The 16,030-nt window shown below is 38.4% G+C and overlaps 1 protein-coding gene across 1 annotated transcript; it reads left to right on the top strand.

Annotated features, from left to right (window-relative positions):
- Positions 1 to 10,588: 10,588 nt before the first annotated feature.
- Positions 10,589 to 11,768, top strand: LOC120878045 (protein FAM177A1-like). The gene has a single exon (XM_040260613.1). It carries the CDS (start codon positions 10,644 to 10,646, stop codon positions 11,280 to 11,282), a length of 639 nt encoding a protein of 212 aa, XP_040116547.1. The 5' UTR covers positions 10,589 to 10,643; the 3' UTR covers positions 11,283 to 11,768.
- The last annotated feature ends 4,262 nt before the right edge of the window (positions 11,769 to 16,030 follow it).

The following is a 16,030-nucleotide window of genomic DNA, read 5'->3' as shown; positions in this document are numbered from 1 at the left end:
AAAACTTCTCTAATATAGGAAAGAAAAAGTCTATAAAGCACAGAGAGTCACAAACAGGATGAATTCAAAGAGTACCACACCATGACACTTTGTAATTAAAATGACAAAAATTAAAGCAAGCATATTAAGAACAAGGGAAAACCAACTAGTTACATACAAGAGAATGCTCATAAGGCTATCAGCTGACTTTTCAGCGGAAACTCTGCAGGCCAGCAGAGAGTGTCATGATATATTTAAAATGATGAAAGGAAAAAGCCTGCAACCAAGAATACTCTGTGCAGCAAGGTTATCATTCAAATTTGAAAGAGAGATAAAAGAGTTTTAGAGACCAGCAAAAGCCAAGAGTTCAGCACCACTAAACAGGCTTTACAAGAAAAGTTAAAGGGACTTCTCTAAGCAGAAAAGAAAGACCACAACTAGAAATATGAAAATTACAAAAGGAAAAATCTCATTGGTAAAGGCAAATATAAGGTAAAGACAGGAAATCAACCATGTAGAAAGTTAGTAGGAAGGTTAGAAGACAAACATATTATCTATATCTACAATAAGTAGTTAAGGGATAAGAAAACAAAAGGATGCAAAACAGAATGTCAAAAACATTATATACACACAACCACGTACATACACATGCTGGAGTATTACTCAGTCCTTATAAAATGAAATCACACCATATGCAACTATATGGATGGACTAGAAGGTATTACACTAAGTGACATAAGTCAAACACAGGAAGACAAATACTGTATGATTTGACTTATATGTGGAATCTAAAAACAAAACATATAAACAAATTTAACAAAACAGATACAGAATCACAGAGAACAGACAGACGGTTGCCAGAGGCAGGGAGAGTAGGAGCGTAAAAGATACAGATGAGTGAGTTTAAGAGGTACAAACTCGCAGTTACAAAATAAATGAGTCACTGGTGTGAAATCTACAGTGTGGGGAATAGAGTCAATAATGAAGCATTATCATTATAAGGTGACAGATGGTAGCTGGACTTCATTATGGTGATCATTTTGAAATGTATAGAAATATCAAATCACTATGCTGTACACCAGGAACTAACATGGTGTTGCACATCAGTTTTACTTCAAAAACAAACTCTTAGAAAAAGAGATCAGATTTGTGGTTACCAGAAGTTAGCGGCGGGTGAGGCGAGAGAGAACTAGATAAAAGCTGTCAAAAGGTACAAACTTTCAGTTATGAGATTATAAATATTAAGGGTATGTGAGTGAGTGAGTGAAACTCGCTCAGCTGTGTCTGACTCTTTGCGACCCCATTGACTACAGTCCATGAAATTCTCCAAGCCAGTATACTGGAGTGGGCAGCCTTTCCCTTCTCCAGGGGATCTTCCCAACCCAGGGATCAAACCCAGGTCTCCCACATTGCAGGCGGATTCTTTACCAGCTGAGCCACAAAGGAAGCCCAGGAATACTGGAGTGAGTAGCCTATCCCTTCTCCAGGGGATCTTTCTGACCCAGGAATTGAACTGGGGTCACCTGCATGGCAGACGGATTCTTTACCAACTGGGCTATGAGGGAAGGGTCTGTGTAACATGATAAATACAATTATCAATCAGTTCAAATCAGTTGCTCAGTCATGTCCAGCTCTGCGTCTCCATGGACTGCAGCACGCCAGGCCTCCCTGTCCATCCCCAACTCCCGGAGTTTACTCAAACTCATGTCCATGAGTCGGTGATGCCATCCAACCATCTCATCCTCCGTCATCCCCTTCTTCTCCCGCCTTCAATCTTTCCCAGCATCAGGGTCTTTTCCAATGAGTCAGTTCTTCACATCAGGTGGCCAAAGGATTGGAGTTTCAGCTTCAGCATCAGTCCTTCCAATGAATATTCAGGACTGATATCCTTTAGGATAGACTGGTTGAATCTCCTTGCAGTCCAAGGGACTCTCAAGAGTCTTCTCCAACACCACAGTTCAGTTTTCAAGGCTGCATGTTTAATATGAAAGCTGTTAAGAGAATAAATTCTAATAGTTCTCATCACAAGGAACAAAATTTTTTCCTTTTATTTTGTATCTATAAGAGATAATGAATGTTCATTAAATTTCCTGTGGAAATCATTTCATGGTGTATGTAAGTCAAATCATTATGCCATACATAAGTCCTCTACATACGAATTGGTTTTGTTCCAAGAACAAGTTGGTAAGTCCAATTATTTGTTAAGTCCAACAAAGTTAGCATAAGTATCCAAGTAACACAATCCCAACCGCTGCTTTTATGCTTGCTTCCGGACACCCTGAGCTTGAAATAAAGATGTTACATTACTGTACTCTATACAGTGCATGCATGCTAAGTCGCTTCACTCACATCTGACTCTTTGTGACCCTATCGACTGTAGCATGACAGGCTCCTCTGTCCATGGGACTCGCTAGACTCGACTACTGGGGAGAGTTGCCATGCCCTTCTCCAGGCAATCTTCCCGACCCAGGGATCAAGTCCAGGTCTCACAGCTCCTGCACTGGCGAGCAGGTTCTTTACCACTAGTGCCACCTGGGAACAGTAAAGTACACAAAAGCACAACCGCTTGCAGAGGATGCACGTACATGACATTGTAGACCAGACACATGAGTTAACCTATGTGAATGGACATGTAAAGACAAGGTGCATCATTGAAAGTTCTCAACTTGAAGGTTCATATGTAGGCAACTTTACTGTACACCTTAAATAGTGCTATATGTCAATTATGTCTCAATAAAATTGGAAGGAAAAAAATCTAATAAAGAGACTTTAAGCCAAACATTAAAACTCACAGCATGCCAAGTTTGTTAGCCTGAGGAAGCAAGGTGTTCCTTTCGGCTGGAGTCAGACCTACATCTACCTGCTTCCCGCTGCTTCCCTCTAGAAAAAGGCAGAGTAGCCCTCAGCCCCCTTCCCCTCAGCTCACATCGTCACCCACCAGACTGTAGCATTCTAAGAGAGATGAACCCAGCAAAGAAGAATTTAAACAAAAGCACGTTGAGAAAAGAGCATGTTTTCCCTTCAGGCTATGAGCAATAGTCAGAACAGTATAACCTAGATGATCTCCTTTCTGCTGGACTTTGCTGGAACTCACTGGGCTGCCTTTGGGATGGCGGGGGCGGGGGTGGGCGGGAGGTGGAGAGGAGAAGCAACTTTTCTCCTCTAAAACAGGAGCAAGCCTCAGTTTTCTGCAGAGTCCTCTTTGTGGGAGAAAAACAGAAAGTCAGTCCAAAATGAGTTAATCACAAGAGAGGCTTTAACTCCCCCAAAAGACAAAATGTAATAAACAAGTCATGTACAAACACCTGCACTTCTAACCTCTTCCGTTTTTACATTAAATCCTGTGCGCCTGGTGCTGCTATCCCATAAGGATCCTGAGGAATCCTTTCTGTCCTTGACCCAGGTCACTTTCTCTCCCCTCCCCTCCCAACTCAGAAATGAGAGAAAGAACAGATGAGAAGAGTCCGGATTTTCCATCACAGGCACACACGGAGCACTGAATGAGACGCTTATTCCCTGCTGGAACGCCTCATATCTTACAATTGTTTCCTTTGTGTGTTTTTATCCTTCTCACAGGAAATTAAAAATAAACATCTTAAGGGCTATCACTATTTCTGACCTGATGCAGAACCTTAACTAGAATTCAGTTTTGTATTTTTTAACACAGACGTTATTTTCTCTCTATACAAGGATGAACCAATTTCTGCATTCGCTAATCCATGACTACATCTGACAGGATTAGTCATCCCAGTATACTTACTATATAGACTCAGGGTGCTACCAGTAATGTATGAAATGAAGTTATATATTTTCAGTGACTCCATTCATGAAAATGCCTCTTCCATCACAGCTGCTTATTGTGAACCCAGCTGTTTGTTTAATATTACAGTTCAAGAGCCACGTTTCAAGGGCAATGCAAGTTTCACTATGCATCACTGTCTAAAAGACAGTGACAGACCAGCTAAGCAAAAACCTGGGATTTTATAGGCTTGACACAGTGTAAAATCTTCCACATGCCAAGGGAAACATTTTTCAACATTGATGAGGATTACTGAAAAAGTAAGATACCTAAGAAGATATCCAAATGTTGGCTGAAGCAGATCATTCTTTCTATAAAATCAAGACATCAGGAAGATACACCTGCCCTCAAAAACAGTGAATCTTGTTATAGATATTGGCCAGCCCAGAAAGTTGAATCCCATATAGAGTCAAAAAGTTAAAGAGAATAATTCCCATTACTATTGAAGAACTATTCAAGGATGAGAAATCTATTTCTTTTTTTAAACTTAATGCGTGCAATTTTACCTGCCATTGCTACTTTGGAATGGAAACAATGAAACCGAGTGGTAGCCAACTTACTCTTTGGGCTGCTACCATTGCAGGGATTGTTTCTACTGCTGCTATAGAAAATCAACCAAAGCTATGTTTACTTAACTGGAAAGAGGTGTTCATGGAACAGGGGTAGAGGGGGAGAAAGCAGGAAATAGAGCTCACATAACCCACATAAATGCAGGTTACACTGAGCCAGACAATCAAACTGTCCATAAGAACGTGCCTCTCCTCCCCCACACATGTACTCAATTTAAGGGAAATAAAGAGCATCAGGAGTATGGTTGGGGTTTCCCTGGTGGTTCAGCAGTGAAGAATCTGCCTGCCAATGCAGGAGACGCGTGTTCGATCCCTGGGTCGGGAAGATCCCCTGGGGAAGGAAATGGCAGCCCATTCCAGTATTCTTGCCTGGAGAATATCCCATCAACAGAGGAGCCTCGAAGGCTACAGTCCATGGGGTCACAAGAGTCGGACACAACTTAGCAACTAGAAAGACTCCCAAGGATGGAAAAAGAGTAATCTAATTCCTTCCATAACTTTAGAAGAAACACACACACATTTCCACAAGTTGATTAAAATAATATATACTGGCAACCAAGGTCATAGGTTAACTGCCAAGTTCAACCATTGAGAACTTTATTGAGAAAGTATTTGGTACAAAGCCACAGTCAGTATCTCTGATTTTATCCCATTTCACAGAGTACCAGAACACTGTTCATTTTATCCAAGTAAATAATACATAGAAAAATCATCATTTCTATGACTGACAATCTCTCACAATAAACAAACCACCTTAAGTCAGTTCAATAGCACTATTTTGGATATTGTACACACAAACAAATGAACAATTAACAATAGCCATGGCTGGACAGTTTACCATCACTTGCAGGCTTAGATTTAAACTTCTTTACAGTTTAAAACTTTGAGAAGTAGAATGACTTTGCTGACCCTAACTAACTGACCTTGTGAATTTTTCATCATGTTGTGCCTGCCCCAGCAAAAAGTCTTTTCAATAGCAGTTTGCTTTAGCAGAGTGAAAATGTGGTTTTCTCTCCTTGTCCTCTGACTTTCTCTGGAGACATGCATTCAATTCTATTCTACACCTGTTCTTCAGAAGGATGTTCTTCAATGACAGACGTTTTTGTCCTCTTGCACAGTCATGAGAGAAAAACTGAGAAAGATAAAGCCGTAGGGATTTTTCTGGCAAACACACAAGATCAAATGATGTTTTCTTTTACAATCTATGGCTATAATTCATTAGTAGGTCTAACCCTTCATCCAGCTAGCCTCTTTCGAATCTTCCTGTTTATATACAAGTTAATATGTTTAGAATGTTAAGGATTTCACTTCACCTAATCTTAGCTAAGGAACTACAACGAACATAAACAGGAAGACTGAGAAAAAATTAATTTATTAAGTAGACCCAGGTTAGATGTACCAATAAAGTGAGCCTCCAATCTGGAAAAGACAGTGACTGCCTTTTGTTCCAATCTGTATATTCTTGTTTTTTCTTTATAGACTATTTTAAAACAGGGTATATAAATAAAGAATTGTTAAATAGAGTAGGGTAGTGATTTCTCATGACTGTTTAACGATGTAATTTTAAAAAAGTTAAATCTAAACATCTGACATTTAAAAAAGAAAACATTACTATAAAATTAAAATGTCTGGTCATCAGACTCCAACTCACTGTGTTTATGCTAAACTTACATCAAATTCACACTAGAAATGATGAGAGCTTTGGAAAAGATAAGATCTTTTAGACAAGCCCATCACTTTACAGTTATCATCATTACTCATTTCTTATAATCGCTGATATAGTCCATGATGATGTACAAGTTCAAATAATATCTGATGTATTTTTGACAGCTTTATTCCAGGAATCACAGTGTATGAGCAGAAAGTACTTACATCTGGAGGATATGAAAGATGACTTGTTTTCATATTGTTCCATGTTTTGATGAGATTATTTAAAAGCCATTATGACACACTCATGATTACTGGACTATAAAAAGACATCCCTGTTTAAATTCTCCTTAGCAATAGTTTCAGAAGAGTAGTAGTATCTCAAAAAGTAGCTTTCTTTTTGTATTTTATTTGTCCGAATCATTTTGGCTTTTTAAATGCATGAATAGTGATGATATACCTCCAGGAAGAATTATTTTAACACTTGATAAATATAATGACACATAAAAAATAAAGATGAATCATAAATAGATTCCCAGTAGTAATGTGATAATTCCACATTCAGTTGTAGCATAGAAACTTAATTCATCCAAGTGAAGTTTAAAATTATTCAGTTGGTTTCCAAACAGTATCCTGTCTTATATTAACTGAAGTAACGTGGTAAGAATTGATACTTCAATAAAATTAAGTCTCCTAATCCAATAAATCTGATGTATCTCTTTTATTTTCCTAGGTGAAGATTTGCAATATAAGCTCCTTAAGTTTATTCTTAGTCATTCTATTTTTTGAATGGTTTTTTTCAACCCACACTATCTCCCATACATTGCTTGTAAATTGAGGAGCTTTCCATTTTTCTTTATTGTCGTGTTAAACAGCCAACTTGCCTCTTTATCTGTCTGTTATTTTGTTTCAGTTGATCTTTTTGATTTTTCAAAAAAGAAAAATATTGATGCAAATATTGATAATTTTTTTCTTCTGGATCCATTTTTTATTAAGTTCCAATCATTAATACATTGATTAGTAGTTACTAAATGACAGTGGTGATTAAAAAATAGTAGTTTTGATATTTCACTATTAGGTATATTTGGCTCTTATTTTAAGCTAAATATTCCATGCTATATTAAAAAAAACAACTTATTTGTCATAATTTACTGAGACTTTTCATTCAAACTTGATGATGTTGAATTTAATTCAACATTTCATTCAATTTTTTAAATTACCCATTGAGATAATTGTTGCTTTTCTCATGTGACTTTTTAATGCAATGCCTTTTGTCATCCTCTTCTAATATTTATCCTTGAGTTAATGGACTTTAGGCTACTCGCTTCATATAGTAACCAGTTTTTGTGCTATCTTCTCACATTAAAGGAACTTTACACATCATTGAATTTACAAATTTCCAACTAAAGAAGCCAGAAATTCATTTCTTCTGCTTCCCTTACAAAGAGAAGTCTCAACATACAACCAAGAATCAGTCCATTAGATATATGCTTGGAATAAGCAAGTGTTAAAGCAAGTGCCGTGAAGAAACTGGTATTGTGTAAGCTGCAGCCTGGCAAGGATGGTTCTGGGAAGTCTGGTTTTAGGAAGCAGCAGTGGCCAGGCTCCCTCCTCCTCCACAGCAGCACCTCAGCCCTGGATTCCGAGCCCAGCAGCAGAAGCCGAGAATCTGCCCTGGAGCAGACTCAAGCCTGGGTGTGAGCATCAGTCCTGGCTACAGAGCTCCTGCCCTAGTGAGATGCCGTAAGCTACGTTCAGCCATTTTATCTCTGCTAAAGCTGGAGTACCTTCTGTTCCAACTAAGATCTCTCTCTGATTGAATTAATTTGCCGAGTGCTTCAGTTTGCTTACTTTTCATTCAGAATTTTTTACACAGTATTGATGAGAAAAATTGGTTTGTGATTTTCTTGGCTGAGGGGAAATAGCGTGAAGGATCTATCTTTTAAATATTGTTATTTAACTTTGGTAAAATGAACCGATTCGTGACTTTGGTAAAATTTAAGACATTTACCTTTTTTCCCACCTGGAACATATTAAATAGCTTGTGAATTATGTATTCCTTAAATATTTGACAGAAATTCCCTTATATACATTTGTTTCATTCTTATACCATAGATAAAGGAGTATTTAGGTTTTTTAAATTTCTTCTTGAAGCAGTTTAGCTAATTTAATTTTTTCTTTTCAAAAGTAATTATTTCATCTACATTTTTATATTAACAAAAAAAATCTCAATTTTTAATCTCTATATCTGATTATTACAGAGCATTCATCAACCCACCTCATTCCTTTTAACTACGTTTTCTGGACTTTTTCTATTTTATTTTCCTTTCATATTTTAAAATTGAGGTTCCAATAACCAGTGTAATGGTAGAGAGCAGCAATTACAATAATGTCACCCTCTTGCAAAACTGCTTGTCATATACATGTTAGTTTTTTATTTCAAAAGAATTACCACAACAAGGTTATATAACCTTGTTATATATATACCATGTATATATATATGGTAATTTTATAAACAGAAAAAGCCTCAGAGAGACTGAACTTGCCAAGGTAACTTAGGTCCATTTCTGATGCAGACTCTTCTCACTTCTCATTTTCACATGAAGATTAAAATAGTATCCTTGAGCTACTAATATTGGTATTTCTACATAACAGACACTGTTATAATGCCTTCTTATTTGGATCTCATTTAATGAAAAAAAGAAAAACACTATGAGAGTACAATTATTCTTCCCATAATTTAAACACTGAAGATAGTTAATTAACCAAAGGTAAGGGAAGTCTGGAGCAGAGGCCTCATTGATCGTCCAGATGAATGGAAAGAGGTAACACTTCAGGTCTCCTTCAGCAGAAAACAAGCCCAGAATTAATGTTTAAGTCAGCTATCCATGGAGAAGACAAGAGAGAGAAAGAGGGAAAGGAAGAAGAGAGGGAAGGAGGGAGGAACAGAGATTGTTGGGAGGAGACTGGGAGGAACATGACAATCTATTTCAAGCAACATAGCATTTCTTTGTTAAAGAGAAAAGCTTGCTTAAAATGGCTAAACAGACTTTACTCCAGACTACTGCAATAAGGGCCAAGACTTGCAATAGGGAAGAGAGATTGAATGCAGCTCCACTGAACATAAGGCAAGAGAGTTCAAAATTAGATGCTTAGTAAAGTTAGATGCCTCCCCTCACAGAGACAGAGAGATTGGGCTCCATGATTCTCCATGATTAGATTGCAAAAAGAGATGGCTCCTAGGTTCTAGAGAAAGAATTTCCTGGATTGTAGAAAATTTATATCTCAACTGGGCAGAGAAAAGAATTTACAGCTGCAAATTTTCTAATATAAATTACTCTAAGAAAATGGAGTCAGAGGCCTTCAAACCTGTCTAAAGTTTACTCAAGCTGAGAGGAACACAAAGGCTGTGCGGGTCACCTTTGTCCTCCTAAGTCACACACATCTACCCCAAGTCTCATCTATCTGGCTATCAAGAAATTGTCGCATGTGTGTGGGGAGAGGGCCTCCCTTAGCTCAGGGCTCTGAGAATCTCAGATGTTTAACACAACTGAGGACATGTCTTCTAGTTTGACAGAAGACATGGGCCTCTGTCGTCAGTCATACTCGATACCACGGACATGCCCAATGGCCAAGGTCTTGTGGTCACTCCCTCCAAGGCTCAGAGCTCCCCGACCAGGACCACAGGTGTTGCCGATCTCCACGCTGCAATCTCACCATCCTTCAGAATCTGCCCTATGATCCATAACCTCCCACAGCAAAAAAAGGCCAAGTATCAGCAGAACCCTGAGCTTCCCTGACAGCTCAGTTGGTAAAGAATCCGCCTGCAATGCGGGAGACCCCAGTTCAATATCTGGGTCAGGAAGATCTGCTGGAGAAGGGATAGGCTACCCACTGCAGTATTCTTGGGCTTCCCTTGTGGCTCAGCTGGTAAAGAATCTGCCTGTAATGTGGGAGACCTGGATTCAATCCCTGGGCTGGGAAGATCCCCTGGAGAAGGGAAGAGCTACCCACTCCAGTATTCTGGCCTGGAGAATTCCATGGACTGTACAGTCCACGGGGTTGCAAAGAGTCAGACATGACTGAATGATTTTCACTTTTTCACTTTCATCAGCAGAACCTACAAAGAACACTTTCTCTCTGAAGAGTAACCTCCTGCATTTCTCAGTCCCAATTTCCCCCAAAGCAAATGCTTTACATGGAGATTATTTTCTGAATATTTGCCAACTGTTGCTTTTAGTCCAGTCAACACAAAACTCCTAACTGAGAATCTTGGAGCACAACATGTGGCCACCTTCATGATACACAACAGAGATAGTTCTTTACATTTCTTCCAGATCCCTGTGGCAGAGAATAAAACAAAACAACAGAGTATCCTGATACATACGTGTGTGACTTTATTCAGAAATAAAAGCTTGAGAATTATACACCCAAAGATTAACCATGTTGCCTTTTTTCAACTTGATAGTAAATTAATGGCTACTATCTTAAAATTTAAAAATTCATATTCCTTTCACATTACAATTTTTTCTGTATTTTCTATGACAGCCAACAAAATATCATGGATTTCTTTTGAAAGAAGTAATAGGGGCTTATCGACCATAACCTTGTATCTCGCCAGCGCCAGCAGTCCTGTGGCGGCGACGGCGATGGAGCGGGAGCCAGCGAGCCGTGAGGAGGGAGAAGCCGTGAATGCCTCGGGAGCTGCGGCCGCCCGGCCGTTCAGGGAATCGGCACAGCAGATGAGTAATGAAAGAGGCTTTGAAAATGTAGAACAGGGAGTCGTAGGAAAAAAGAAGAAAGTCCCAAGGAGAGTCATCCACTTTGTTAGCGGTGAAACAATGGAAGAGTACAGCACAGATGAAGATGAAGTCGACAGCCTGCAGAAGAAAGATGTTATGCCTCCTGTTGATCCGACAAAACTTACCTGGGGACCCTACTTATGGTTTCACATGCTTCGTGCCGCCACATCCACCCTTTCAGTTTGTGACTTTCTTGGAGAGAAGATTGCATCTGTTTTGGGCATCAGCACCCCAAAATACCAGTATGCAATTGATGAGTATTACCGGATGAAGAAGGAGGAAGAAGAAGAAGAAGAAGAAAATAGGATGTCAGAAGAAGCAGAAAGACAATACCAACAAAATAAGCTGCAGGCTGATTCCATTGTTCAGTCCGATCAACCAGAAACACTGGCATCCAGTTCATTTGTGAATCTCAATTTTGAAATGGAGGGAGATTGTGAAGTAATTACAGAAAGCAAACAAAATCCAGTCTCTGTCCCTCTGTAGAATGAAATGACTATCAGACTTCTAAGGTAGTTTTTATACCAGGAATTTTCACATTCTCTATTCAATGGGTCTTGGGCCTTAATACAATTATTTATATTTTAAATTATTACCAGGAAAAGGAAGAATGTTTCTTTATTCTTAAGCTCTATCTAGCAAAAGCCAGATATGAAATTTGGATCTTTGTATTGTGCTTTTACTGTGTCAAATTAGTGCTTTGGTTTTAAAATGATCTTTAAAAAAGGTAAGGACATTCTAGAGCCTTAACCACCAACTAGGAAGAGTTAAATTATCAAGCTTGTCTTTGTGTAAGAAAAAAAATGGGTAAGTTGCTGATGAAGGCTAACTGGAGCTGATATTTGTGGTCTCAGATTAAAATGAGGATTTTTGCCCTAGATTTTCTCATGTTATGTCTTATATTTATATATCTAACCATTCATTTCATACTAAGGATGGTTTACTGAACGTAATAAAAGAAGCACGATAAAAGCAAAAAAAAAAAAAAAAAAAAAAAAAAAAAAATAAAAATAGTTAAAGAAATCATTAAACAGAGTGGAAAAAAGCTTCATATCAATAATTTCTGCACTCAGAAGATGTATTTTTTTAGGTGAAAATTCAAAGTGATGAGCTTATATGCAATTGAGGCATAGCAATCCACATTTTCTCCATAACAGTCTTACCTCCAGTTGCCTTCAGGGAAATCAATGGTGTAAAGTCATATATATTGACAGAAACTTAACCATGCACTGGGACATTCTAGGATGAAAGGTCTCTACTAATAACCTTATGTGTATTCCTGACAACAGAGTATCTGTTACAAACATGCTTCCACCTTCCACTGCCCACACTATAAGCAGCTGCCACTGCAGCCTCATCTACTGAAATAATCCTGTAGATATTAGTCCAGAGGCTATGTCTTCCTTTAAAATTTGGCTTCACAAGGCATCCAAAGCCAGGGCTCTGTAACAACCTGGAGGGATAGGTTGGAGAGAGAGGTGGGAGGGGGTTTCAGGATTGGGAGGGTTGGGGGGGGGAACATGTATACCTATGGCCAATTCATGCTGATGGCAAAAACCATCACAATATTGTAAAGTCATTATCCTCCAATTAAAATAAATAAACACATTTAAAAATAAAATAAAATGCTTCTACTGAGAAGAAAACAAAGCTAACTGTGTTGCAAAGACCTTTCTTATTTTTATATTTTCATTGTTTCATCCTTCTTCTTTCTTCCCAGAGACTTGCCCCTATGTTCCTGCAACAAATCTTCCAATTAACCAAAAGTCAGTCCTGTCTAGATTGGATAACATTAATGCTTTTTTCTTTTAAATCTAAGAATTGATGCTTTCAAACTGTGGTGCTGGAGAAGGCTCTTGAGAGTCCCTTGGACTGATCAAACCAGTCAATCCTAAAGGAAACCAATCCTGAATATTCACTGGAAGGACTGATCCTGAAGTTGACGCTCCAATACTTTGGCCACCTGGTACGAAGAGCCGACTCACTAGAAAAGACCCTGATGCTGGGAAAGATAGAAGCCAGGAGGAGAAGGGGACAACAGAGGATGAAATGGATGGATGGCATCACTGACTCAATGGACATGAGTCTGAGCAAGCTCCGGGAGTTGGTGAAATACATGGACTACAGTGCTGCCGTCCATGGGGTAGCAAAGAGTCGGACATGACTGAGCAACTGAAAAACAACAACACTTCTTCTTATCTCCTCCTAGTCTTATATATACATTGGTCTAAACTTCAGCCAAAATGGTGCCATTTTTACAATCTTATTCCTGAAATCAGTGATGAAAGAAAGTACCTTTAAAATAACAAGTGGTTATTTAAATGGCTACTTTTTATTAAGAATAGAGAAATATTTACTTGGAAAACGGATTCCAAAATTGCACTTAGTTAACTGGATCACATGTATTTAATGAATCTCCTGTAAAGTAAGTACATAAAAAAATAAATAAAATGATAGATATGGAGGACAGATAGATGGATACACAGACAGACAGACACTGGACTATTTTCCAACAACCTTAGAATTGTTCAGTTACTTTCCAAAATAGCAATTTCTCCGCCTAAATGTTATCAAATTCTTCCTATTTTCCTTTTTTTCTCCTCTCCTGACTGCCAAATTTAAACTTCCAAATTTCAAATATACATTTCACACAGTCTTAATTCCATGAGCTACTGAGTGAAATAAGGATAAGGGATACCACACACTTTATCGTAGATATTCTCAAGAGCATAGCAATGACTCCTGAGAAATCCTGCACTAAGGAAGTCTGTTTAGGTACATTTAGTCAGCATGTCCTAAGCTGATGTGACCTTGGAGCTCTCTTTTGGTGGATATTTCGAGAAAAATGGCTCTTTTCTACCTAACTTAGGTTTGCAGAGATTCACTTCTTTGGAGTAGGGAAGCCAGAAATCAACCAAAGCTGTCTTATTTAAAAGGAAAACAACATTAAATACAGTAGCACAGGTGTGGACACATATTTTTTTTCTTTCTCCATGATTATTTGTTACTATTTTTATAAAGTAATACATGCTCACTGTAAAACAATTTAACTAATACACTGCAACTAAGGATTCCTGATTAAATTCCCTCCCCTGAATGCCTTCAGATAAAATCTGATCTAATCGCGTCCATTTGGATCCTGGTCCCACCCTCTTCCAAACAGCAATGTGAGCCAGACATGGTGTGTGCACTTTCCTGAAATCAAACAGCAAGGGAGGCAGAGCTCAGGGGCAACACAGCACACCCAGGCACACCCCTGCGGTAGGTGAGGGGTAAACACAGAGATGCAAAAGGCAGACAGAGGAACTAACTGATTCATTTTCAACACTAATGAAAAACAAAATCCTAATCACTTTGATTTAAACTGCACAAAGGAGCTTCAATAATCCAGCAGGGTAGGAAAGTCATTAGAGGGGAAAGTTTCTTAAATATATATTTTTTTCATCTTAAGCAATACCTTTATTTGATGATGATAATATTAATAACAAGAGCCTTTTATAATTTAAGTTTTATTAAAGCAATATGTGTATTTTTTAATCAAGCAGTATAAAAAGATCTTAAAATAAAAAGCAACAGTCTCATGTCCCACCCCTACCCACTCAACCCCACATACCACTTCCTATTTCTGCTTTCTGCTTTTTTTTTTACTACTTGTCATGGTTCCCTATACCACTTACAGCTTAGAGCATAACTTTTTGATGGAAATGTTTAAGTCATTATCTACTTCTGCTCTAAGAGAATTTTAATTTATTTTAATTCTATTAGTTACCTCTGAATATGTTAATAGTTATCTTTAAATATTTTTTATTCTATTACCTTAAACATTGATAATATTTTTGTTGTGTTCTTATCACTATTTTTTACATCTCTCCTATTTTGCCCATAAGGTAAGTTAAGGTAAAGTCACTCAGTCGTGTCCGACTCTTTGCGACCCCATTTTGCCCATAGGCCGGTTCTAAACGCTGGAAATAAATTAACTGATATTATCCTTGGTAGGGGATTTTGCTTCTAGCTAACATGCATTCCCAATCTGTTCTCAATCTTTCTGCTATTGCAGGGGTGGGACACCTCAAGCCACATTCCCCTGATGCCCCCTTGCCAAGAGGGTTCTAGAATCAATTTGGAGTGGTTGAGTGAGATGTACTGAGAGAAATGCTAGAAGGCAGAAAGGGAGAGAAAGCCCTATTTTTCTGGCAGAGGTGGTGGCTGGCATTACCAGGAGTTTGCAGCAGCCAGCTAGGTGCCATGGTCCCCGTCCCCTGCCAGTCCCCTGGGGACTGGCAGAGTTTCTATTAACTTCTGTAATGCTTCTCTACAGCTCGCTCCCCTCTGAGGCAGCTGCAGCTTCCAGACATTTTGATTCCACTTGTCAAGGGAGAACCAAAGATTCTACAGTGGTGGCTTAATTTTCACTCCTCCTATCCTTTCAATGATTATCAAGCATCGAACACCCTGCCTTAAACTCCATTCTTCTTAAAAGACTTTAGTATTTTTCCCACAGTGAAATCTGACTGGTACGTGTTTCTGTATATTTAATTCACAGAAGAACCAAGTAATGTGTTAAGAGTACAGTTACTTCTCTCCACAGGTCAATGTCATCACCTCTAAACCACTCAAAAGAGAAGACTCTCTTCCTTCACTTCACTTGCTCAGTATCACACCCTACTTATGTTTGCTGCACACTTGAGCCATGGTTTTGTTTATCCTGCAACTGGCCTATTTTCTTGAAGAAAACAGCATATGCTTTTGTCACCATGTCAGTATTATCTAGCATCTAAATCATGTTTGTTTCCATTTTCTTCTTTAATATAATATGATCCACTCTATATAATTATCGTCCTCTGGGCTTGCTAATACAGCTACGATCCTACAACTCACTCACACCAATCGGTGCCACGATTTATCACATCCCTTCCAATTCTCCCTCCATCCCTTCCTCATTCCTCTTCCTTTTCTTTTCCTTTTTTTCTTTAGCATATTTCTTGAGCAACTTTGTACAAATAAAGGTGCGTGGAAACTACATTTTCTAGGTCCTAGTGTTTTGGAGAAATTTTTGTTTGGTTTCTATGTGATTAATGGTTTGGCTGAACATAAAATTCTAGGTTCAGAGTTTTTTTTTTTTTTTTTTTCTCAAATGTTTTATGGCATTCTATGTTGTTTTCTGGTGTCCGTGATTTCTAGGTGGTTCTGATTCTAACATAAGTGAGCATTTTCCCCGGAATCTCCAGAAGAAT

This window comes from Oryx dammah, unplaced genomic scaffold (genome assembly GCF_014754425.2).
Source record: "Oryx dammah isolate SB20612 unplaced genomic scaffold, SCBI_Odam_1.1 HiC_scaffold_18, whole genome shotgun sequence".
Classification (NCBI taxonomy): Eukaryota; Metazoa; Chordata; class Mammalia; order Artiodactyla; family Bovidae; genus Oryx; species Oryx dammah.
Note: the sequence above shows the minus strand (reverse complement) of the source record. Positions and strands in the feature narration are given on the sequence as shown.